Source organism: Ambystoma mexicanum, chromosome 3q (assembly GCF_040938575.1).
Source record: "Ambystoma mexicanum isolate Mex_15411 chromosome 3q, UKY_AmexF1_1, whole genome shotgun sequence".
In the NCBI taxonomy this organism is placed as follows: Eukaryota; Metazoa; Chordata; class Amphibia; order Caudata; family Ambystomatidae; genus Ambystoma; species Ambystoma mexicanum.
Window position 1 is genome coordinate 610,349,425 of NC_090926.1, and position 25,411 is coordinate 610,374,835.

Below are 25,411 nucleotides of genomic sequence, written 5' to 3' on the forward strand. Positions count from 1 at the left end.
GTGTGGAAAAGGGGGAGCAAGGGATGTGTGGAAAAGGGGGAGATCACAGTGTATGGCTTGGCCATGTGCTATGGCTAAAGTGTGTGCAATGCATGCTAGGGAGGCAAGGCATGCTTCAGAAGGTATGCATCACACTGCTTGGACAGAAGTACATAGCGCACAGGTTCAGGTGGGTGTGAGCAACCAACAAACGGAATAGGGAAGTGTATGTATAGCAAACCTCCTCCCACCCCAGTGCAGACAGTTTCTTTTCACAGCTTTCTCCTCAAAGGCATAGGCATGAGTGAGGATATCCAATATGTGGGCTAGTGGATGGGTTTGGAAAGTGTGGACAAGCATACACTGCTGGGGTGTCTGCACTTTGCTTGTGGCCGAGTAGAACAGAGTACAGATGCTGTGCTAGTGCACAGACACTGCAGTATTGCACAGTGTGCCGAGGGGTAGTGCACAGCTGGGGGGGTGCCCATCCAGTGGTGAGGGGAGCAGCCAACAGCTGGGGGTGGGTGGAAGAGTAGCGCATAGCACAGTCATGAGGGACACCGCACAACCATTGCGGGGGGGGGGGGGGAGCGCACAGCACATTGCTTCAGGCGGGGAGCAGTGCACAGCTGCCCAAGGCATTGTGCTGCATGTATATGGTGGCTGGATGTGTACAGTGTACAGCTTGGGTGGATGGAAAGCACGATTAGGGAGAGAGAGGGGATGTGCAACACACTCCGAGAGACGTACAGCTGGAGGAGGGGTGTGCAGCACACATCTGTGGGTGGGACATGTACAATGCACAGTGATGTGCTGGCAATCTATAGCAATACCTTCCTCACACCCACAGTGCAGAAGGTTTATTTCCACAGTCAGCCACATCCGTCAGAAAAACACACTGGTGAGGGTGCACAATGTATTGGCTAGCCGAAGTTTGCAAAGCATAGGCAGGCGATACGCACAGCTGCACTGGACATGGTTGAGTGAGGAGTTAGACAGCATACAGCTTTGGGTGTAGTGCACAATTGCAAGGGATAGCGCACAGCTGTGGTGGTAGTGCAGAGAGAATGGGTTCAGGTGGTAGCACACGGCTGTAGGGAATATCATGTAGCACAAGACACTGGTGTCGGCACCAGACTGGGTACAGGTGGGGACTACGAGGGGGAGTGCAACTTGACTGTTTCATCGAGTATTGGGCGAAAATAAAAAAACAGCAGCAAGCGCAGTACTAATTATTTAGTATTGCAACATTGGAAGCAAATAAAGGTCAACAGGTGCTTTTAAACATATTGGTACCCTGTGGCCTACCAAAAGAAAATAAACGTAGTCTAACACTGCCTTGTGTAGTATCAAAGGATAAAAACTAGCTACTCAACTCTATAAAAGGCTACAACATTTATTCTTTCTTGACTCAAAGTGCTTCTGGCCAGTCTTTAATGACTTCTGCTTTGCAGGAGTGCAAGGAGGATTTTCTCAGCCCTCCCACTTCAACAAAGCAAGTGATCCCCATCAAAGGTAAAACAGGCACAGCCAAGGGATATACTGGATATACTTCCTTCACCTTTTTATGGTTATGTGGGCTGTGGGAGGGCTATGCTCTCAGACAGGGTGTAAATGTGATCCAGTAGCAATCCAGAAAAGCAAAGTAAAACAGTCCAAAATAAAGGAATGTCCAATCAAAGTTCTTTAAAAATATATGCACATTCAACAACACTAATATACAAATAACTATTTAAAATCCTACAAAAAAAAATCCCACCCCTTTAGAGAGAACACAGAATATGCAAAGGATAGAACGATGCAGCACTCTGGTTAATGAACCAGGGTTGAAAAGGCAATCAGCAACCACAATTAATTTAAAAAGATAGGCCTTTCCGTGGAAAAAGTCGCAAAAGAGACTTAGCCATTCGTTAGGGGCCCAAAGGGTGGGCCAGGAGGACCAGGTCAGTTCAAAGTACATTAATCCAATGTTTGTGATTGTCAAAGCAGGCTTCTCGCTGTTGGGCTTGCGGGTCAAACTGGGTTCGTAGGTCACATTGATCCCAGGTGGCAGGTGCTCTGTGCGATTCGAGGCGTCAAGCGATGCAGGTTAAATGGGCCACCAGGAAAGGTTCAGAAATCGAGTGTGGTTTGAGACAGCGAGTACTGCTGGTTCGTGTTAATGAGTGACGTGTGTCAAGCTGCGATGAGAGGTACTGGTGACCCGATGCTTGATTCAATGTGGCAGTTCAAAGGAGTTTGCACAGGGTGCTGCTGCTCAAGCCAGACGTGACAACTCTGCTGGGGAGATGTACAATAAATCCGGTTTGATGAGGCGAGCTCCATGTTTCGAAGAGCAGTCGAGTGCCAAAGGCGGCAGTGATGGATTCTCCAGGTACGAATATGGTAAACATGGCTTGAATGTAGCTCCCGTCCTCAGGATTCTGTGCGGCGCACAGGAGGTGATCTAGGACAGAGGCTGGGGGGGGGGGGGGGAGGGAGGAGGGTTCTTTCAGTTTCTGCTCTCCCAACCTAGAGAGATTTGGTGCACAGTCAGTGATATGTGCTGATCCCCAGCAAGAGTGACCTGAAACATGCACTGGGAGCGGGTAGGGAGAAGACCTGGACTCTACCTTGGAATCCTCCTTCGCCTGAATACCAGAGGACTTAATAAAGAATTAATTTGCTCCTGACCTTTCTAAAGTCCTGGATGGTCCAAAAGTGAATGAAAGGAGAAGTGGGATACCCCTCAGGCAAAGTCCCCAGGTGACTGGACAAAAGCAAGCCTGCTTTAAGTAGTCCAATCCCTGTTCCTGTGGCATGTAGGCTTTTACTGCTTGCATCATAACCAAAGGGCTTTGTACTCAAGGACATGGAGATCGGAAGGAAAAAGATGTACATGGAGGATTATGATAGTGTAACCCTTCCCCGGTTGTGCTGAGCTCCTGACTGCACTAGCCCTACCCCCCTTCTCAGACGTCTGGCAAAAAAAGGACTTTTGGTATGAACAGACTGATGTGAGACTAGATATTTTGTGCCAGATTTGCCCTTTGATTCCGATTTCCTAGGACAGAGCCTGCTTGGGGGCTGGCTTGCTGGAGAGAGGTGCTACCTGACCTCACAAAGGATCAAAGAGAGGTAACCCCCATGGCTGCAGTAGTTCTGCTAGGTGCAGCAGGGACAGTCAGACTAGGAGTGGACGGTAATACACATAGCCTGTGGAAAGCTGGCATGTGTTCACAGTGTTGACATATGTACGATACAGATTCAGGTGTGGCTTTAATAATGATATGCAATACCAATACACCATACCACAAACTCGGGTACGGCGTATGTTTGAAGATAATTATAACTGTAGTTTTGGGCCAGGGTTGCATTTGACTTGGCTGCCACTGCATCGGTCAAGAGTGCAAATGCAATACTGATGCAACAGGGCACAGGATGACACTATTGGCATGGAGTTTGCAAAAAGGTGGTTCTGGTTAGCTGGCCACCCTATCTGAGACTGAATTACCTGCATCATATTGTTAATTTAAAAAAAGACCAGGTCTTCAACACCCTTCGCAGGGATCGAAATAAAGATTTGATTACCATGGGCTAAAAGCAGTTGCTGGGTATCTTACATCATCAGGAAGCAGGAGCTACCTCTGGGGAACCAGGAGCCATTATATAGCATGCTGCGAATGTAACTCCCGTATGAGATGTAAACTGCAATGGTTTGAGCATCACAGATGACCTTTTGTGCTTTAAAGGTCTTCTAGATGTGTCCTAATGCTCATACCCAAACACAGTGTTATTGTCACATAGATATGTATATCTGACACCAGTTGGCCTAGGAGGCACTTTTAGCTCCTGGTAGCTGTTGGCGTCAAGCCAAAGAGGCTCTCCTAGGCCATAACCAGGAGCTAAACTGTTCCCGGCAATTTTGAGCACTGCCTTGTCGGATAGCGATCCTTCAAATCCAGGATCAGGAATCTGCCTCCTATGTACTGTGAATGGTTGCAAAAATGTGTTACGACTTCCCTCTTACCCACTGTGTCGTTATGCACTTGTGCAGAATATGTACCTTAATCATGCTCATCTTTTTTTCCCTGCATTACCATCTTCCACCTTTGCGTCAAATTGGCTATCACATTACAAAACCCAAATTTAAAAAACTTTTTTTTATGGGTACAGGGGGAAGAGTAGAATATAGCCACATGTTGGCCAGGTAGCAACCACAAAATAGGCACATAGATGAATGCTGCAATTCTTTGTTGGGCAGAACGTAGCCCAACTTAGTTTTCTTCAAAATGCAATTAATAGAGTAGAAGTTACAGGGACCACTTCCTTACCCCTGGTTTTGAAGTACTATTTTTGGATTTCTGTCCAGGAAGTGGCGGCGGCAAAGAAGAAAATGGACGTAGCAATGGGGTTTGTAGACTTCTCCACCGGGACTTAGAATGAACACTGGATAGAAACTGTAAATTAAAAAATAAAAGAAAAATCACAAAATAGTGAGTCAGTTTGGAGTATCTGAGCAAACTGGCATCTATGAAATAAGTAACTATCTGCAAGAGAAATTCTGAGAATTTTGCGAGGCTGTGGGGTTAATATTCATAGTTCTATGCATTACAAGGTTAACTCGGCAAGAGCTAGGAAATGTTATGTGTTTATTTATTCTTTTTTTTTAATCGTCTCAAAATTACTCCAGGATTCTGGTTAAATACAAATCCAATACAATACTGAAAGGAAAAGAGTAATTAAAAAAGGAAAAGTGCTCATCAAGGCACAGCCCAGGTAATTTGCTAAAATCAATAAAGGAGGATATATTAGGCAAGTAACACTTCAGTATATACACAAAGTTTATTTTCCAGAAGGATGTGCCACCACATAAGGAAGTGAACATTACCATACAATTTAAAACCTACGGAGATAAAAGTCATGATACAATTCACTGCCGTTGTTTATGTTGTTAATGTTTAAGCAATGCGTTACAATTTAAGAAACCCACTAATACAACTTCCCAATCCATCACGTATGAGAATTCGCCTTTGCTCCACCTCATCTGAGATGGCAGCAAGATACAGGTTTATTGAGTTTGTGGTGTGCCCTTCACAAATTAATAAAGTTACTCAATTGGGTGCGATTTCCTTTGAAAATGAAGATGAAAGGAATCAATGCCTGGGTATTATCCAAAGAAACAACACATACCTCTCTTCAGCTCGTCGGTTCTTTTGCGTTGCATAGACAAATAAAGCATGTTCTATTCCATCAAGGTAAACAGAAAGGGCGAATGCTCCAAGGAAAGCTTTGCAAGTTCCTGGCATTGTAAAGCGTATGGACTTGGTAAATGAATATGCGAGAGGAAAGGGAACCATGGTATAGTCACTGACAAACCCGGTCAGCTTTTGTACTCCCAAGCAGAAAGCCTGTGGTCATTTACCTACTCATTTGCAGGAGAACACCCAATCTGGAGTATGGTTCAGAAAAGCATAGGTGGATTGGGGCATGTGTACAAATACAAACACCCCCAGGGAAAGAGGGAAATGACAAAAATCCCTTTTAGAAAGATGCCAGATGATTGTGAGCAAACTCAAATATATTATGTGGTAAAATGCAATAGGCAGGATAGTAAGAAAGACGTTTGTAAATGCTGGGGAAATACCAGACATTAACATAGGGTGAAAGTAGACCAGATGGGTCTGATCTTTTTCTGAAGACATTTTGCATGAATAAATGAATGCAACTAACCTATAGTAGCTTTCTAGTTATAATCGAGCACTCTAGTTTCTACTTCACCAATGGTATCTCTGAAGTCTCCCTCCAAGCTAGCATACGTTTAACTGTTCCCCAGTAATCTCCCCCTGAGCCCCCCTCAAGCTCTTACAAAGCTCTTTGTTCAATGTGCTCCTCTACTTCCCAAGTGATACTCCTGGTTTCTTCTGGTACCCTTCTGCTGCGTCCCCATTTCTCTTACTTCCAGGTGGTACCTACCCCCCTTGTTCGCCTCACCCAGCTGGTACCCTGCTCTTCTTGGGACTCTTGCTCTATACAACCTGATCTCTAAACTCTTATTACGCTTCTCCAAACTTACCCCTCACTGTGGCTTACTCAGTGCAGTACTTTGCCGTTGCACTCTCGAGTGGAGCCTCTATCGTCCAGGCCTCCCAGGTGTCTATTGCTTTCCAATGGCCAGCTCTCCACGGGATGCTGTTCCTACCCTATCCAGGTCTCTGTGCTTGGGATCACCCAGGATCTGCCTTCTGTTGAGAAGGAAATTGTCCTATCCATCCTCCCTCCCCCGACCCCTAGTGTCAGGTAACAGGAGTAAACTATCGAAACCAGGGGGAGAAAAAACCCTGCCTCCACTGTACGTGTAAAAAGCCATATAACATACACCCCCATGTCTCAGCACGAAGACTCCATTTGTAATAGACCTAGACACCATTTCTTACTAGGCCCAGAAACCGCCATTCTGTGAGGCTGCAGCACTCGCATTTCCAGTCTCTCACACAGATGGACCAAGCCATCAACACATCAGGCAAGCTCCGCAAAGTCCATCCTTTATCATTTCTCAAGAAAGTGCTCTGCGAGGAGCGCGAGACTGTACCACGCCCCAGCATTGTGTTCATCCATCTCCACTAAACTGGCAGGGCACCCCTGACCCCTACCACCGCCAGGCCAGAGCCCACCACAACTCTGTCCCGACCCTTCGACCACTTCCATGCCAATAAACATCCAAACCCCCTCGTCTTGACCATTTCAGATTACCCACCGCAGATCTAAGCCTGTGCAGCAGTATTTCTTCCCAATAGCAACACACGTCTGCTCGTATCATGGGGCACCAGGGAAGGTAGACGATAGATCAAATCCCTGAGGGAGAAACTTGGGTGCGGGAACTGCAGTATCAACAAAGCCCTGAATGTGGGGGTCATTATGTCTATATATTATTCTCTCTTCTCAAAGAGATACCCCTTTTGTATGATGTTCAGATGCCTGCTATTGCTCATGAATGACCGATTCTTATTTAGCTTAGAGTAGATGGGATGTTTCACCTGCATGACCCGACCTTCACCGGAAGATGAGCCCAGCTGACCCACGTGTGCCAAGATCGACAGGGAAGCAACAGCCAATTAGCAACTGGCATCCCTCCTCCCCCCCCCCCCCCCAAGGAGCGGGCTCTGCTGCATGTTCACACCAAGCAGCAACATGACATTGCTTTATACACCGTCGTCATTGATGATGCGTTTGCTCTTATTTTTTTTAACTTAATTTTATTAGCATTTATAAGAAGCACATACACCCCACATTACAAAATGCCTAGATCTTCCACCCCATCTTCCCCCAACCCCATGTTGAAAGCTTTTATTCAAGGGTCTGTGTCTCCGTCTTTGTCTCAGATTCGAGGGCACTCATATTGTCTGTATGTGTCTCATTTCAGCTCCTCTCCGAGGCTCCGCTCCCCTTTCCACACTCTCGCCTTCCACGCCAAACATACTGCAGATTACTCTACAGGCCGCCCTCCTCCAGCCCACCAATAGCGCAGACCACTCAATATGGAATCTCTTCATTTTATCGTTCACCACCGCAGTGAGTTTTTCCATGGCCATCATGATTTGAACCTTCCCTTCCCACATCTCATGCGGAGCGCCTCGTTTTTCCAACATTGGCCATTGGCAAATCTCCCCGCCCTCAACATGGCTTCCCACATCCTTGGAAGTCTACGCTCTTCCCCATCTTTGTGTGGGAGCCCTAGCAGCAGGTCTAGGTCCAGCCCTATCCCTGCTACCTCTTCAACCAGCTCAGTACCTCTTTCCAGAACAGTTTTACCTTGGGCCATCGCCACCACATGTGGGCTAGGGTCGCACGGTTCCCACACCCCCTGGGACACAGCAGAGAAATTCCCGGAAACATCTTTGACAGTCACACCGGATTCCTGTGCCAGCCTATTAGTATTTTAAAGTTATGTTCTATTGTGGAGGTGAACAAGCCTCCCTGGAAGACCACCTTATATATGCAGGCCCATTCCTTCTCCGGAATTTCTTCGCCTACTAACTCCACCCAATATCTCTAGAAGGTTTGCCTCCCTTCTAGGCATGTTTCGTTCATTGCTTTATATAGTTTGGACAATACGTCCTTCCTTGTCGCATATTGATCCAGGACTTTCTCCACTGGTGTTAGTTCTCTTGCCGCCCCCAACTTTGGATCCATCAGGATACCCATAATACGAAGAAATTCGAATATAGATTGAGTCCCCTCCCAGTATATCCTGCACCTTCTCCCAGTCATGGAAGTTCCCATTCTCAAAGAATTGTCCCACTCTCTCCAGCCCCACGTCCGACCACCTTTGCAAATTCGTAAATCCCTTGCGCCTGCGGTCGAACGGCGGTCCCCATATTAAAGACATGGGAGAGGGCCATGAAGTATAGCTCTGTGAATCCCCAGAGTCCCACCAAACCAACCAAAAAACTAGTGTGGGGTGGGACCGCAAGTATTCCGGTATTGCTCTGGCCGGGCACCAGAAGTAGTCCCTGAGGGGTGCCCTATAAGATCTTCCCAGTAAGTCCAATAAGTCCTCAGATCGTCCCTCATGCGCTCCAGCATTCCCCTGATTTGCGCCACCTTATAATACAGGTGGATATCCGGAAAACCAAGCCCCCCACCCCCAATCTCTTGGTAGGGTAAGGGTTTTCATCTTCACCCTTGGGATCTTGTTTCCCCATATGAATCTACACAGCTCTCCTGTGACTTCTAAAAAAACATTTCCGGGAGCTGGCTCGGGATGGATGCAAACAGGTATAGCAGCTGGGGAAGGACATTCATTTTTATGGAGGTCATCCTCCCTTACCCGGTAGGTATTAACGGGAGCCACCTCTTAGATCAGCTTTGAGTTGAGCACGAAAGGGATTATAGCTAACTGCCACCATCTCTTCCAAATTCCTTGTAACCAGTATGCCCAGGTATCGAATGCCACTCCGATTAACCTTCATACCCATATAGCTTTTAGTGCCTAGGAGGGGGGTGGGGGGGCTCTGTGCCAGCAGCGGCAGGATTGCCACCTTTTCCCATGTTATTTTTGAGTCCAGAGAGGCGGCCATACTAGTCTATCTGTGCCATGAGCACTGGGGAGACTTGTACATTTGTGAGGTAAGCCAATATGTCATCGGTAAACAGTGAAATTTTACATTCAAGCTCCTCCCCTCCCCACTATATCCTTAATTCGTTCACCAACTCTGATTGCAATCGCCAGCGACTCCATTGCGAGGGCATACAGAGCGGGGAAAGGGACATCCCTGCCTGGTCCCTCTCGAGAGTTCGAAAGCCTCGGCAACCCTCCTCCCCCCCACACCCCCCATTTTTCTGGACGTTTGCATTTGGCCTATTGTATAATGCGGACACCCACCACTGAAAGTTAGCTCCCAGCCCCATCCTCGGCAGCACCTTCATCATGAACGGCCACTCGACCCCATCAAAGGCCTTTTCCGAGTCCAATGTCACTAGACATGCGTCCAGCCCTCCCATTTGCGCCCCATGGATCAGGTTGATAGTCTTCCTAATGTTATCAAACCTTGGCTTTCCCCTAATAAACCCCACCTGGTCCCCATGCTCTAGTAGTCTAGTAGCAGCATACCTCCTTCCAGTCTTGTTCCTAGGACTGTTGCCAATATCTTCACATAACTATTAAGGAGGTAAATAGGCATTTAGGAGGAGCATCTAGTCGGGTCATTCCCTTTCTTCGGGATCAGAACAATAGTTGCTGCCATCATCGGGGGGGGGGGGGGCAGTGGGGAGGGGTTCACCCGCAATGGCACACGTTGAATACCTTCAGCAAGTGCAGGTCTAACAGCGATTTCAACAATTTGTAGAATTGTATCGCAAACCCGTCCTCCCCCAGGGCGGTCCTGGATTTCATTCCCCCTGATGGCCCACGCAACCTCATCCACTGTTATGGGCTTCTCTAGGGTTTCCGATATATCGTCCGGGTGTCCCGGGACCGGTAGCTTACCCAAGAATTCATCAATTGGGGAGTCATCTCCTGCCCATTCTGAAGAGTAGAGGGACCTATAGTACAAATTTGTTCCCTATACCCCGAGTGTCACATAGGCACCTATCATCGTCCGTCCTAATCACCCCGATGTTCTTCCTCTCCTTCTCCTCTTTCACTTTAGATGTCAGAAGTATGCACACAGTCTCCACGCTCATGATATTTCTGTTTCAGGAACAGGAGTTTCTTTTCCGTGTTCTGCGTCAGTATAGCTTTCAATTGTGTCCTGTACCGCCGGAGCTCTATCGCTTTGGCAGGCGAAGGTTATTGCCTGTGTGTACCCCCACGCCCCTGCCCCAGTTGTATCCCTTCTATTTTCCTGTGGAGCTTAACCTTCTCCTCCCTCTCTCTCTTTCTTTCCAGGAGCCTATTTTCACAAGGGTACCACATATGGTTGCCTTAAAGCCATACCCAACCAATTGGATCCCGACCTCCCCTGTATCATTAAAGAAGAAATACTCCTTTACTCCCCTAAGCAGTTCCTGTTGCACCTCTATCTCTTAGAAGGAAGTCGTACATTTCCAGTTTCCCGGGTGGCCTATCCGCCCTCCCTGGTCAATCCGTATTGTTACGATCTCGTGGTCTGACCACGGGAATCAGAAATACTCGGGACTGTAGGATCTGATGTTTTAAGGACACGTCGACTAGGATGCGGGAGAAGGAGTCATGGACTGCGGAATAGTAAGTGAATGGCATGTCACCCTCTGGGGATGGAATGAGGGAGTCACATATACCTAGAACCTCATTCACCCCTTTAAACCTCTCGGAATCACCCAGGTTAACTCCCATTTGCTCCTCCCCCAGCCTCTTAAAATCTAGTGTGTCTAATACCATATTGAAGTCCACACTCACCACCAATTGACCTTCCACAAATTGGATCAGTTTATCTCTTACCTTCTCCCAGAATTCACATTGTTGCACATTTGGGGGTATATTGAGCCGATGGTTAGCTTAGCCCACTGTAACTGACCCTTTGCAAACACATACCTCCCACTGGGGTCGGCTGGCACCGCTTCAATCATGAAGCTCATCCGGATTGAGATCAAGGTGGCCACCCCACGTCTTTTTTTTTTATTTTCTTCTTCTTCTTCTTCTTCCTCCTCTTCCACATCAGACGCCACAACCACTCGTCCCAGGATCGTAGCCTGGGTTCCACCCCTTTCTTCCAATGTGTTTCCTGTAGGCACAGCCAGTCGGGATTGGACCTCTTGAACTCACGTAGCACCATCGATCTTCTGGAAGGAGAGTTCAGGCCCCAGCCATTTAGGGAACCTATCGTCATTTCACCCTGGCCCAAAGGAGCACTTTACTTCCCACTCCTCCAAGACATTCCATGATCGGGACACTTAACCGGATCCCTACACCACACCATGATTTAACATTTGCATACCCTGAACATAGGTCACCTTCCCCCTCTGCCCCCATTCCCTCCACCCTCACTTCCCCCCCCTTTTTCCCCCAGTGACACCGAACCCAGCTCATTTGCCTTTTCAAGTATTTTTGTCTGTCTTGGTAGTTGTGGTAACGCACAAACACCGAAAGCTGGCGATCGCGGTAGCCCCAGCCCTATAGATCCTCTCAAGTTTGGGTTTGTCCATATTCTCATCGCTGAAAAGAGTCTTCACCACCTCATGGATGGTTCCCCAAAGGTCTGCTTCCATTTCACCTTCCTTCTCCGGGATTCCAAAGAATCTCAAGTTATTTCTCTTCTTCCAATTTTAGAAATCATCCATCTTTCCAGCTCCACCAGCCTCATGTCCATCTGCGTTTCCAATGTTTTGAGGGAGGTCTGGTTGTGCTCCACTGCCTGTAGCCTCTCGTCCATGCGGTCAATCCAAACCTTTATCCAGTCCACTTTGCTGCCGATGTCCGCCCTCATCCCACAAATCGATTCCAGAAGGGAGGAGATAGCTCTCTTAGTGGACATGGTGTCGCTCCCCTCTTCCGACATGTTGGAATTGGACATTGCACTTCCCAGCCATGGTGTCTTGTATTCAAATCGTCCCAAGTTTCGAATTCCAGTCCATGGGTGGGGTGCAGCACGGTTATATTCAGTCGGAACGTGTCTCAAACTCAGCTCCCCCTCCGTTTGCCTCCCTATTGACGAGTCTCCCCACCAAGGTGGGCACATGCCCCAGGCAAGTGTCATGGGGGCCCCTCACCTCGACCAAGCTTACTTTGGGCTGCTGTGGGCCCCCGGAGGGTTTGGGTCGTCGTCCGATTTCCTCTTTACGGCGTGCTCCCTTTTCCCCCGTATGATGTGCGCCCTCAGTTAACAGGGGCTGTGGGGGCGGGTCCTCCGCAAGGCAGGCACATGCCCCAGGGATGGCTCCGGGGGGCCTACACCGTTGCTGAATCTCCCCTAGTGGTGCTGGGCCCTCAAAGTCTCTGCACTCCTTGTCCAGGCTCACTCCGGGCTGGTTATCTCTTCCCTTGCACTTGCTGTCAGGCCCTCCCCTTCCCCTTCCGGGTCTTCCTCAGCTCCAACTGCAGGTGGGATGGGGTCTCCAAGGGCTTCCGCTGGTCAAACCTCACGGTATCACCTGTGGGGCCCTACACGTTGGGGCCGTAAATCGGGGTCTCTCCTGCAGCTACTTATTAGGGTTCTCCCCCTATGCTCAGGGGGATTTCCTCCAACTCCGTTGTGTGGCATCGTTGGGTGTGGTGGCCCCCACTGTAGATCTGGGGGGCACCTCCTTTCCATGTGCCCAGGTATTCTTCTGGTGGTCCTCTTAAGTGACCTTCCGTCTCCCCACACTCTCCCCTGTCAACTTTGTTGGTGGAAACAGCCCCAATCAAAATGGGAGCACACCTGGCAGGAAGGATAGATGAATTGTGGGTGGCCTCCTTTGCTTGGCACCCTACGTGGGTGAGTGTTCCCAGCGTTCACGAAGGCCTCATAGTGCCTCACGTACCGCCAGCTAGCCTGGTCACTCCACATGTCTCGTGTGGGTGGCTTCCTCACACTCCCCCCGCAGCCAACCTATAAAGTCCTGCAGGACAGTGGGCGGAGCACTGCTGTCTGCTCCGACAATGAGGGTGCCTCCCCACCCCCAGGTGACCCGGCTCCTCAGCCCAGGTCAGTCGCCTGGCTGTCGGATGGGGGCCAGGGAGCCGCACTCCCACTACTGGACTGTCCGCCGTTGTATCAGGGAGGCGACATCTTACCTCCTCGCCTGGCCTTCAGTCTCCCACTCTGATCCTGTGACACGAGGGCCGATGTAGATCGATGCCTTCGGTGTCGGACAAAACGAAAAGCACTTCCGTTTGCCACAAATTCCGGGGCGATTTTGCCCGTTCTTGCTCCCTGGGATGCCACCGGGGTTCCCCTCTCTCGTACAGTGCCAGCAGAAAAGCGGGGGCTCAATCCTCTTTTGCCAGTCCCTCACGAGTCGCGTTGGAGCAGGTCTTATCCGCACGCCCCATGGTGGCCTCCGCGTTTGCCCTTTTTAATGTGCTGCCTGTATAATTTTTGGCAGAGCGCTCTCGGGCAGTTCTTTGCTGGCATATAATATTCTATAAACTTTGTTATCCTTGTAAAATATCTCTTGGTCTTATTCCCTGACGGGGTGCATGATTATTAGGGACAGGTGTTCAGAGGTCGTTCATTTGGTGACTCCTTTGATGCGATTTCCTTAGCCCCCATACCTGCAGCGAGATCCAGGGCCTCTCCGGAAAGGCTGTGCCCACCTACATCTGACCAGTCCCCCAAAACGGGTATGCAGCAGAAGCAATTCTTGTGGGTTCCGGCTTTGCAAACACCCCGCTGCTAGTTGGAGCTGGGAGCGAACCCAGGGAGAGGCCCAGACTTGTGGATTAACTGCGAACTGAGGCTTTTGGAAGAACATGGGCACAGGAGTATAAAAATTGCAAGGAGAAACAAACAGTGGGGTTTTTGTGGATAAAGCAAGGGAACAAGCAGTAGTTGAACGTGAATGAACGAGGTGGTTGGTTGAAGTGGAGAATTTTTTATGCCCATTTATTATCGTTTTTTAAAGTTAAGTAATAAGGAGATTATAAAAGAAGATACAGGAACCTACCCCCGAAAGGTGGCAGCTACATTGCACTGTCTCGACCAGTGCAAAGAATATACACAGAGATAAAGTAGAAGCCCTGTATAATTAGAGGGCTCAGGAACAAGTAGTGGTTATTATTTTAACCTATTTTAGCTTGTTATTTTCAGTGTCTTTTTTATATGTGGGGAGGATGCCCAGGAGGGGCAGGAAATGATATGAGTGAGGTGTGAGTGGACATGAGAAGGAATAGGGGTTGTTCAATGTATGTTTTGGTTTTTGTGTTTTTCGATTTTTGGTAAAATATGTTTTATGCCTATGTATATTTGACCAGTTGATGAACTGGATTGAGATGTGTGACATTTATTCATTGACTGACGAGAGTAGGCCCCAAGGGTACAGACGGGATGAGAGTTAGAAGAAAGAAAAGGAAAAGGTCCATATGACTTTCCATTGGAACCTACACCCGAGACCAAAGTGAGTAGCCATGGGGATATATACCCTACTATCCCACATATGTAAACACCTACCCCTGTATAGTGACAAAAAGTATCATGGACAGTGGGTAACAGAGACAAAGAGGGGAGGGACTGCCCCACGCTTGGCCAGAGAATGGGTCTTTTGATAAGGGAGACAATCTGTCCACATATCTGAGCCAAATATAAGGGGAAACAGTGACAAAACAGGAAGGAGATCTTAGATTTGTGGCAGATGTTTGAAGAAACCCCCACCACGTAGAAAAGGGAGACAGCACCAGAAACGCTAAACTTAACGGAGAGCAGCTTGGGAGAAATCGGAAAAGGGGAGGGGGAACCGAAGAAAATCTAGCCGCTTCCCACACGACCAGCAGATAGGGAGGGGGAACCGAAGAAAATCTAGCCACTGCCCACACGACCAGCAGAGGGGTACTCAAATCCATCTTGTGTGTCAGGGGGGAAATGGTCAAGAAACAGTACAGCTCCGCCATACGACCCAGTGACCACCACGTCCATCCACACAGGGGTGAGTGCCATGGATATTGAGGTAGCATTAACTTCCACCCATCCGGAATTAGCTCGATTCCGAGCAGCATGTGAGGCGGCGAGAGCACCAGAAAGTGTGCCCCAACCCCCGAATGCCACCCCGCCCTCACCGGAAGATGAATGGAAATAAGGAGATTTTCTCTTCAGGATTGACAGCGCGCCAATAGGGCCGTGAGGGTAGAGTGGGAATGAGAAACTGATAGCTGTGGGATATGAGAATTTGGGGGGTGGCGGAGGAGGGGGAGTCGGTAGGGGACAAAGAGTATTGCATTAGGAGGGCGCGGTAAGAGGAGTACAACAGGTACAGTGGACAACCCCTAGAGTGGAGGATACATGCGAAGGGAGGTTGAGAAACAGGCTTGGGAGGATGGCCCTCGCAATAAAGAAAGGAAAAGGAGTAAAAGGTGGGAAGATGTAAACGGAACTACAGATGCCCCTCATCCACAAGGGAGCTGGGCCCCCCACTACGTCCCGTAGGCACAAATGGATAAGAGGAAGTGGGGTGTCTCCGTCGCAACACGGGCAAGGATGGCTGAAGCACGGGCAGACAACGGGCAAGAACAGTGGGGAGGAGATCAACAGTACATGGGACCACACTGGCAAGGAAGACCGGTGAGAGGAATGAGGTGGGACCCCAGGACAGAGGGGAGGAGGATACAAGCCCCTAGAGGGGGAAGCTAAAGGCAGTGTTGGTCCACTAATGCCGAAAAACCAACCCTATTATAACCAACACTACGGGAACTCCCACTGTGGAAGCCTGCACGGGCCAGCTCAGGGAGCATATGAGATACCATTGACCTACCCCAAATTACCGGCCCAAATGCCCGGTCGAGTACTTACTGCCAACCCCCCCCATATGATGCAGGCACCCCAGAATCGGCCCAACCAACAGGCGATGAGTAACAGTAACCCTTCGCCACTGCACCGAACAGTGCCATACCGAGGGGCCTGTATGCTGGGAGGAGACACTTTCTTACCCAGGGACGGACACCTATCCCGACTAGGACAGCCCACAGCGAGCACTTGCATGTCCAGTACTATATGACCTTAAGAGGAACCACTAGCGGGGGCGGGAATAGGAAACAAACAGTTCATCTGTATGGTGGAATCGGGGGCGGGGCGGAAACGTCATGTGTATGCAAAAGGTGATTTTCCATTATCTGGCCACATTCTCGATACGCAAGGATTCTCTGGGGCTGTGGTCACGGTTCCTTACACAGAAGATTTGGATGTTAAGGTAGGGGGAAAGTAGTGCGAGCATCCTTACTTTATCACAAAAGTTTCCACGTCATTTTACTGGGAAGAGACTTGCTCAGCAAGCTGAACATGACCATATCATTCACAGAAAGTGATGGTCTGCTCCACCCCCGGCATGTGCCCTCTTAGAGCAATGTTATATTATGTAATTTAGCATTTATATAGCGCTTTATCATTGGTATGACCTCAAAGCACTGGTAGGTTGAATGCCCTCAGGAACCATAGTTCTGGTCAGTAGAGAGATAGTGTCGTAGGGTGCAGGAGTGCACCAGGTAAGTGTGCAGCTGGTGTAATTTCCGGTTGGTAGCTGCGTCCTAGTGTTTAGGTGTGGTGCTGGAGATGTCAGTTGGATGTGTGCAGTCTGGTGGGTGGACATCCAGACTGGGTTCTGGCTGCGTTAGGCCTGAAGGACGCATATGTGAGCAACTATGCCGGAATGTGCTCGGCTATCTGTGTTTTATTAGGGTGATGAGGTGTTGATGAGGTTGCATTCGTATGTGGACAGCTAGGCCAAATTACTCAGGGGTATAGCTGTGTTCTAGTTGAGTGATTATGTATAGTAGAGAGTAAGATTAGTGATGTGATATGGTGGTTATCTTTAGAGCGCCCGAGACCAGGCACGAGAACAGGAAGGTGGGAACATAGCGACAGACACTTGGAGACAAAGGGCAATACGGGTATATAGGGGGATACAGATATGTATGGGGGATAAAGATAAATGGCAACAGCATGGGGGAACAGGGTGCACAGTGATACAACATGTCGGCTCTATCCATTCATTCCACTTCATTGACTTTATCCATTCCATCCAATCTATATCATCCACTCCACAAATTCCATCCACTGTACCCAATCTATCCATTCCATCCAATTCGTCCACTCCATCCACCCTATCCAGTCCAAGTCATCCACCCTATCCACATCCAGTCCAAGTCATCCACCCTATCCATATCCAATCCAAGTCATCCACCCCATCCATATCCAATCCAAGTCATCCACTCTGTCCAATCCAAGTCATCCACTCTGTCCAATCCAAGTCATCCACTCTGTCCAATCCAAGTCATCCACTCTGTCCAATCCAATCCATCAACCCCATCTATTCCACCTGTTCTGTATATTGCATCCGCTCCAACCATTTCGTCCACCCCACTCCATCCTGTGGGTAGGACTGGAGGTCTTTGAACACCAGGTAGACAAGTCTCATTTTGTGTTTTGTCATTTAGATTGATAGGGGTGGGGAGGGGGCTTTCAGACATATCTTTAGGGTGGTCATTTGTGTTATGGGAAGAGCCATGTTTTTAGTCATTTGCGGAATGACAAAATAGTCTTGGGTGTGTCGGATGTTAGGTGGAAGCAAGTTCCACAAAGTAGGGGCCAGGGCTGAGAAGGAGGATCCTCCGATCCTGACGGAGTTGGTGGTTGGGATCAATAAAAGGAGGGCAGAGCTTTATCTCAGGGTGCGGGGTGGGAGGTAAGGTTTTAGCTTGTCTTGCAGGTATAGAGGGCCGGTCTTGTGCACTGCATTGTGAGCGATTCACAGAGTCTTGAAAGTGTCCCTTCATCCAACTGGTAGCCAGTGGAGGGTTGTGAGAGCTGGAGAGGTGTGGCCTCTTGGACCCAGCGCTAGTATGCTGGGACTCCAAGGTAAAAGGAGTTAGCATAGTCCAGTGTCAAGATTACAATGGACAGGACAGCGGCAAGTCTGTTCGGGAAGGAGAGGTAGGGAAAAATGCGCCTAAGAATTTTGAAATGGTAATGACAGGACTTAGATACGTTGTTGATTTGATGAGAGTTAGGTCAGAGTCCATAGTGCATCCAAGGTTTTTTACTGTGGCGGAGGGGATGGCCGGTTGGCCCATGGATGGGGGCCACGGCAGTTGACGGGGGAGAGGTTCAGTGTTGCCGCACACCAGGATTTCAGTTTTAGTGGGGTTTAAGAGGAGGTTGTTTGTAGTCATCCAACGGTCGATATCAGGGAGGCAGGCTGCGAGGTCGGGCTGAGAGCTGGAGTCTGAGGATGACTTGTGTATCATCAGTGTAGTTGTAGCACAGGGGTATTGTGCGGGCGGATGATTCTAGGGAGGGTGGACATATAGAGGTTGAATAGGAAATGTGCCTTGCGGTACTCCAGTATTAACTGGGCGAGCGGTCGAGGGAAAAGCAGAGAGGAGGGTTATTTGTTTCTGGTTGTTGAGGAAGGAGGCGATCCATTTGAGAGCTGTTCCACAGATTCCCAGGGAGTGGAGGCGGTCAAGAAGGCTTGAGTGGTTAATTGTGTCGAAAGCGGCAGAGAGGTCTAGGAGAATTAGTGCAACGCAGCCTGCAGATTCAGCGTTGATCTTAAGATCGGCCCAGATTGAGGCCAGAGTGGTTTTGGTTCCGTGTCGCAGTCTGACGCCCGATTGGTGCGGGAGGTTGTTGGAGTCAACAAAGGCGTTAAGTTGGGAGTATGCAGTTTGGTCGATGAGTTTTGCAAGAAATCTGGTGTTTGAGATGGGGGGTTTGAGGGCGGAGTAATTTTTGGGGGTCAAGGGATTTTTTTTTTAAGAAGAGGCTGGACATGTGCAATTTTGAAGGCATCGGGGAAGATTCCAGATCTGAGGGAGTCATTTAGGATGGTTCTTGCATACTCTCCCGCACAGGTGGATGAGAATATTTCTTTGAGGACTAAGGAGGGGCAGGGGGGCAAAGAGGGGGGGGGGGTTTTCGAGCAGAGAGGAAGGTCGAGAAATTAGTCTCTGGAGATTGGTTTGAAGGAGTCAAAAGGTGGGTAAGGTCGGTGTTGTGACAGCGGGTGGGGGGGTGGTCGGATTATGGGGCGGGGAGAGGCTGGCTAGTTTTTTGTTAAGGAAGTTGTTCTGTCAAGTGCAGTGGTGTAGAAGTGGAGCGAAAGAGAGTCGCAGAGTGATTGTGATGGGGTAGATTGGCCAGAGGTACAGGTGGGTTTGACGAAGGTGGATAGGATTCTGTGGAGTTCCTAGCTGCGGTTTCCACAGTTGAGAATTCGATTGTCAATGGCTTTTCCAATTTCTGCTTTATAGTAGCGATGGTGCAAGGAGAAAGTTGGTCCACTGGGATTGGTTTTTCCTTTCCTCCATTTGCATTCCAGTGATTTTTATTTAGTTGTTTGGCATTCCTCAGTTCAGGAGTAAACCATTTGGGAAAAGGTCCAAGGCGTGAACAGGAGCGGCAAGAGGGGGGTGAGCGAATTACTGAATCATTGAGCCATGAGTCGAAGGTAAGAGATCCATCCGGGGGGTCTGTGAAGCAGGGCTTCTGCTAGGTCAGGGGGATCTTTAGTTTGTTCCAGCATTTGCGGCGAAGGGAGGCGGCTGGTTCAGGGGTGGTGGCGGAGGCAGGGGAGAGGATGGAGAAAGTGATCTGACCAGATGAGCGGTAAGGGGGTGCTAGATGTATCAGCATCTAGGGTGTATCCTTTAGAATGAGTTGGGCCATTCATGTGAAGGGAAAGGTTAAGCGCATCAATGCTGTCGACCAGTGGATGGGTCCTGGGGCGGTCTAACCAGATATTGAATCTCCTAGTAGAGTCAGAGAGGGGTGGTTTACTTGGATGGTGGCTATAGAGTCGCAGAGGTTGGTTGTGAAATGTCTGAGATTAGGAAGCTGCGGGAGAACGTCAGAGGCAGTGAAAGTTTAACAAGAAGGTATTCGCATGATGGGGTGCATGTCTGGGAGTCGACGATTGAGACGGAGAATTGAGATTCGAAACAGATTGCAACACCGCCTCCTCTAGAGGGTCTCTTGAGCAGGATAAGGGAGTAGTCGGGGGGGGGGGGTCAAAGTCATCGGAGAACCAGGTTTCCGTGATAAAGTCTAGGTCAGGCTTGGCAGAGGAAAGGAGGTCAAAGATGCTGTGTCTGTTTTTCGCTACAGGGGGGAGCATTAAAAAGGATGCATCTGACTTCGGAGTGAGGAGTTGTCCTGGAGGTTGTAGGGGTGTGGGTGTAACAGGAGTGGCGGGGGAGGGCAGGGCATTCGAGGTCGGTGGGGCGGGAAGAGGAAGGTGGGCTGTCAGCAGGTTCTGGTTGATGAATGGTGGGGGTCAGGTTGACCGAGGATGGGAAGAGTAGGACGGCGGAGGAGGATGTGAGAGGGTGGAAGGTAGAGTTGGGAAGGCGGGTGCAGGTGGGCAGTTTGTCAAAGGACAGGGGGAGATATGGGACCAGAGATTCTTGTGTGAATCTCAAGGGGCTGGGGATGTCAGGTGTGCGGGGGGAGAAGTCGAGGGAGAGGGGTTGGAATCAGGGTGGGGGGGAAATGTGGTGGTGGTGGGGGTAAGAGATTGTGGGGTTGGGTCGAGGTAGGAGAGGTGAGGAGTAGATAGTCATTGAAGGGGACCAGGCTCTCTACTTTTCAGGGTTTTCTGGGCAGTCGGTGTGAGAGAGGGTGGTGGGGGGGTTCGGAGGGTGATGGAGATGAGGCCACTGTTCTTGATAGGGCGAGACGTGCAGTTTTTAGGGGAAGGGATATGGCAGGGGGGGGGCTGTAGGCTGGTGTCGATGGGAGGATGGGACAATGTTGATAATCCATGCTGCAGCAAATGAAATACAAGTGATAGGGATACCAGTGAATCCTGACATGTTCGTGTATGGGATTAGAGTGCTAGCAAGAGCAGTACCTGAACTTACCAGGAAGGAATGGAGAGTGCCCTCAGATTTTGTCTTCTGTCCCATAGACACCACTGAAATGGTTACTGGTACCATCCTGTCCCTAAATCTGGAAGAGGTGGAAGTGTCTACTAAAAGAATTGTAATTGGTACTGACATTCATGGATTCGAGTGGCGCACAGTGCTGTGCATTGACCCCAATATACCATTACGTGAGTTAACTGATGAATAGTTGTTCGCTGACAATGACGGGGAGTTGTGCTAGAAATCAGTATCCTGTGTGATATTATGGTACAGTACAGCAAGGTGCCAAGTCCCCTCATGACTGTCGTCAGCGGACCACCACCCTTTTATGAGACAGACATGCAACAGGTCCCGCCCGATGTATGGACCACAAACCCCCATGATGTGGAATTGCTAAGCTAAGTGACCCCTGTAAAGATAACACAAACCAGGAGCTTTACTGCCCAGAGTGAAGCAATACCCTGTCTAGAGAGTCTGAGGAAGGGATCCAAGAGACATTACGAGCGCTCCTAGAGCAAGGAATAATTGTCTGCTCTACTTCCCCATGCATCATGGCTGTGTACCCCATTAAGAAAGCGACGGGGGGTGGGAGTTGGCGTATGATCCAGGACCTTCGCCCCCTTAATGATATTGTCCAGAAGGACTTTCCTCTAGCTCCTAATCCTGCCTCCATCTTGTGTAGCATGCCAGAACTAACAACGCACTTCACCATAGTGGATTTGAAAAACGCTTTTTGCTCAGTGCCCCTCAACCCTGAGTCACAGTATCTCACAGCATTTACTCTAGGGGGGAAGACGATATCAACACTGTCGCCTCCACCAAGGGTACTGCAAAAGCCCCAGCATATTGAATAGAATATTGCACGAAGATATTGGCAATATTCAGGTTCTGTGAACCGTCATTCAGTATGTGTCATGATCTCTGCTTCCAAAAGATCAGGACTTGCCCGACTCCCTTGGAAGCAGACCCATAACCCCGGTTCCGAGTGCCAGCCAGTCCCAATTGGGACCTTTTGGACCCTGTCCTGGCGCCAGTGGCACCAGGCTCATAAAGATGCCCAGTCCCAGCGCTGGAAGCGCCGGGCTCATAATGCTTGGGTGGACTTACCTGCAGCAGACCATGCTGCTTACTTACCTGCCAGTTGAACCCCTGATCCTCTTCTGTTTGGGACTACTTTTCCTGTTGGGTGGGGCAGGAGCCACTCCCTAGGTTCAGAACACTGGAACTCTTCTGGAAAGCAGGAACTCTTTTCTTACCTAGGCGTGGCTGTGGAAGGAGACACCTAAGCACTACAGGAGGCTATTTAAACCACACCCGATGGATGAATCTTGCTTTGTGTTATTCTGCATTCTCTGCAGCAGAACGCTCATCGTGTCTTCTGCTTCTGATCCTGGGCCTAAGGGAACAAAGGCTTACCATCCTGGAATCCAGTCTTCAGCAGCACCTGTAAAGACAAAGAAAGAACAGGTTAGCACTACGGTCTTCAGTGGCAGCGCATCTCTTACCTGGTCCATCGGCTGTCACCAACGCCTCGCGCTGCATTCCGGCATCTGAAAGACAAAAGCTTACCAGCTCTTCGCACGCTCCGGAGGCCTTCGGCGCTGCATCCCGCATCTGAAAGACAAAAGAAGGTGCGTTTAAAGACATTGGGCAACTTTATTACTCACGTGCCATTACTCCTTCCCACGCCGAATCCAGTTGGTATTCCAGCACCCTTCAGCTTCTCTAAAGCTCCGAACTTGTACCTGCAAGATAAAAGGGACAGTTAGTGCGCATCGTGAAGCAGGCTACAAGCGCTTACTTACGTGCTTCCAGGCGCTTCTATTCCTCACGCGGGTTTGATCCTCAACTCTCATCAGCCCGCCATCGCCGGAACCCTGCAAAACAAGAGATATCATTACAAAAGACTTTTAAGACATTTGAAGTGCCCAGAACTTACCGTTCGTGCAGTTAACGACGGACAGCAGTCCTCTGAGGTCAAGAGGCCTGCACCCTTATCCAGTGAAGAAACTGGTTACGGCACCCTGCCCCGAGGCAGATGGAGAGCTCGGCGTTCACTTACCTAAGGTGAGGGCGTTAACCTTTGGGGTTCTACAGGAGAAGAGAAAGGGAAGAGGAGAGAGGCACCCAATAACCCCAGTTCATTAATCCCATATTTTCTATCTGCAGACATCTTACTCTTCGAGTCAGACATACAGTGCACAGAGGTCCAGCCCAAAGAGCCAACCGTGTGTTACACATCACCTTTGAAGATACGGCATTCACCCAGTCAAGACCGGCGCCTCTGCGGGAATCAGGTGAGCGTTACAGTATGTAGATGACTTATTGGTCTGCAGTAAAAGCGAAGAAAGTTGCCAAAGAGATTCTATTGCCCTCCTTCAGCTCCTAACCCAAAAGGGGTACAAGGTAGACAAGATAAAATGACAGTGCGGTTTGGCAGAGGTCCTGTACTTAGGCCAATGTATTTCGAAAGATGGCAAAAAGAATCAATTCCTGACCGTGCGGCTACAGTACGAGCCACTGCCAAACCAATACAGTAAAAAAAAATGCAAAAGTTTCTAGGGCCTGGATCCTGGATTATGCAGCCTACACAAGGCCTTGTTTGCAAGACTTGAAGGAAGCCCAGAAAGAAAAGACATGTCTTACATGAACAGAAATGATAACAGCATTCAATGACCTCAGCCCCCTATCTCTTTTCACACACCCTCATGACAGCTGTATTGACACAGAAAAGTTCAATGGGGCACAAGCCACTTGCCTATTATAGTAGCACACTCGATTCAGTGATAAAAGGTCAATCGCGTGCGAACAGGCACTTGCAGTGGACGCCTTCACCATTGAGAAAAGCTCAACTATTGTCACGGGGTGCTCCATCACTTTCTATGTCGAACACGCACTGTTTGCAATATTGGAACAACCAAAATCCACCCTCACTACACAAATAGAATCAGCATACGAAATTATTCTGTCCAACCCGAATATCCATGTGGTAAGGTCTAAGACGGTAAACCCTTCCACGTTCCTTACAGAACCATGCACCTTTCAAGAGATGCAAGAGCATGACTGTGCAACATAGGAGGGAGAGGGGGGGTGATATTCGAAAGACCAGAGAATACGCCCTAGAGGAGGGGGTGTTCTTAGTCGATGGGTCAGCATCCATTCAGCAAGAAACAGGCAAAAAACAAACATGCAGGGGCCCAGTAGTGCGAATGGAAGGAGAATATGAAATACTGATTCAAAAATGCCTGCCCATGCACTACTCTGCGCAAGCAGCAGAACTCATAGCCCCGATTGAAGCACTTCATGCAGCGAAAGGATGCTCCGTGACAATGTATTCTGATTCAGCGTATGTAACCACAACGGTACACGCTGGACTATCAAGATGGAGAAGGAGAATGATTTAGGAGAACTGATGGGTCCCCATGTCCAACATGCAAAATTACTAAATAAATTGAGACCATTGCAGAACCCTCTGTAGTGGCAATAGCAAAATGCCAAGCACACACACAACACAGACGAAATATCTTTGGGAAACGCAGACGCAAAAGAAACAGCGCCTCTCCCAGTACCATGAGCACCGAATGCATCATAACAAGCAAAGGAGAAACACCCAAAGCAGACACTTGATGCCCTACCCATAGCGCAAGTGATAACACAGAGCGCCAACAGTGGAACAAGACCTATGGCTTAAACGCGGTTGTCCCCAATCACCCACTGATCTGCTACGGAGACAAAAATTCTACGGTGAAAGTGGTCATGCCTGTTGAATCATTATATATTGCATTCGAACAGCTACACTTTTCAGCTCACAGTTCGAGACAACACACAGCTGCCGATTTCCAGTAAGATTGGTTCACTCCGGGGCGCTGTTGAGCAGCCGTCAAGATGGCTGCCTAGCTTGTTAGCTCCGTGTGTTGCCGCTGCATATCGGTCTGCTGCCTCCTTGCGCCTGGATTCCTGATTCCCTGTACCCTCTACAACTGGGGCTGCGTGCCACTGCAATTTGGGCACGAATTGGACCCCTGGAGCAGGAGTTCGGCGTGTGCGGCGCCATCGGGGCTGCGGTGGCGCGCCACCGCCCGCCGTGACATTCTCCCTGGCCCGGCTGTCTCGCTGCTGCCGAAACCAGCCACCCGCCCACCAGATCCGCCGGCTGGGCCCTTGGGCTCGCGGGTTTGGGCCCTGTGGGACGCCTGCTTCGCACCGCTCGTGACCCGCACTGAAGACGCCGTGGGTCGGGCGGCGTTCCCGCTGGCCTGGCACTTGTGGCCTGGGCTGGGCCCTTCACTGCTCCGTTCTGGCCTGCCTGTATCATACCCGAGACCGCCTTGCTGCGCCGCACACGGACCCTCCGGCGGGTGCGCCCAGGGTGGCCCTCAGCACCATACTTGGACCTGCCTTGCTCGACTGTGGGCCTGCCGGAGAACTGCAGATTCACTTCTTCACTGACCGGGCTGCAGGTGAGGGGCTGCTTCGGTTGCT

The 25,411-nt window shown here is 49.6% G+C and overlaps 1 protein-coding gene across 1 annotated transcript in view; it reads right to left on the reverse strand.

The window, feature by feature from the left end:
• SCO1 (synthesis of cytochrome C oxidase 1) overlaps positions 1-25,411 on the reverse strand; it is a 183,725-nt gene that overhangs the window by 131,310 nt on the left and 27,004 nt on the right. Inside the window, exon 2 of the mRNA XM_069654498.1 lies at positions 4,293-4,418. Coding sequence (XP_069510599.1) covers positions 4,293-4,418 — 126 coding nt within the window. The remainder of the gene's footprint in view (positions 1-4,292; positions 4,419-25,411) is intronic.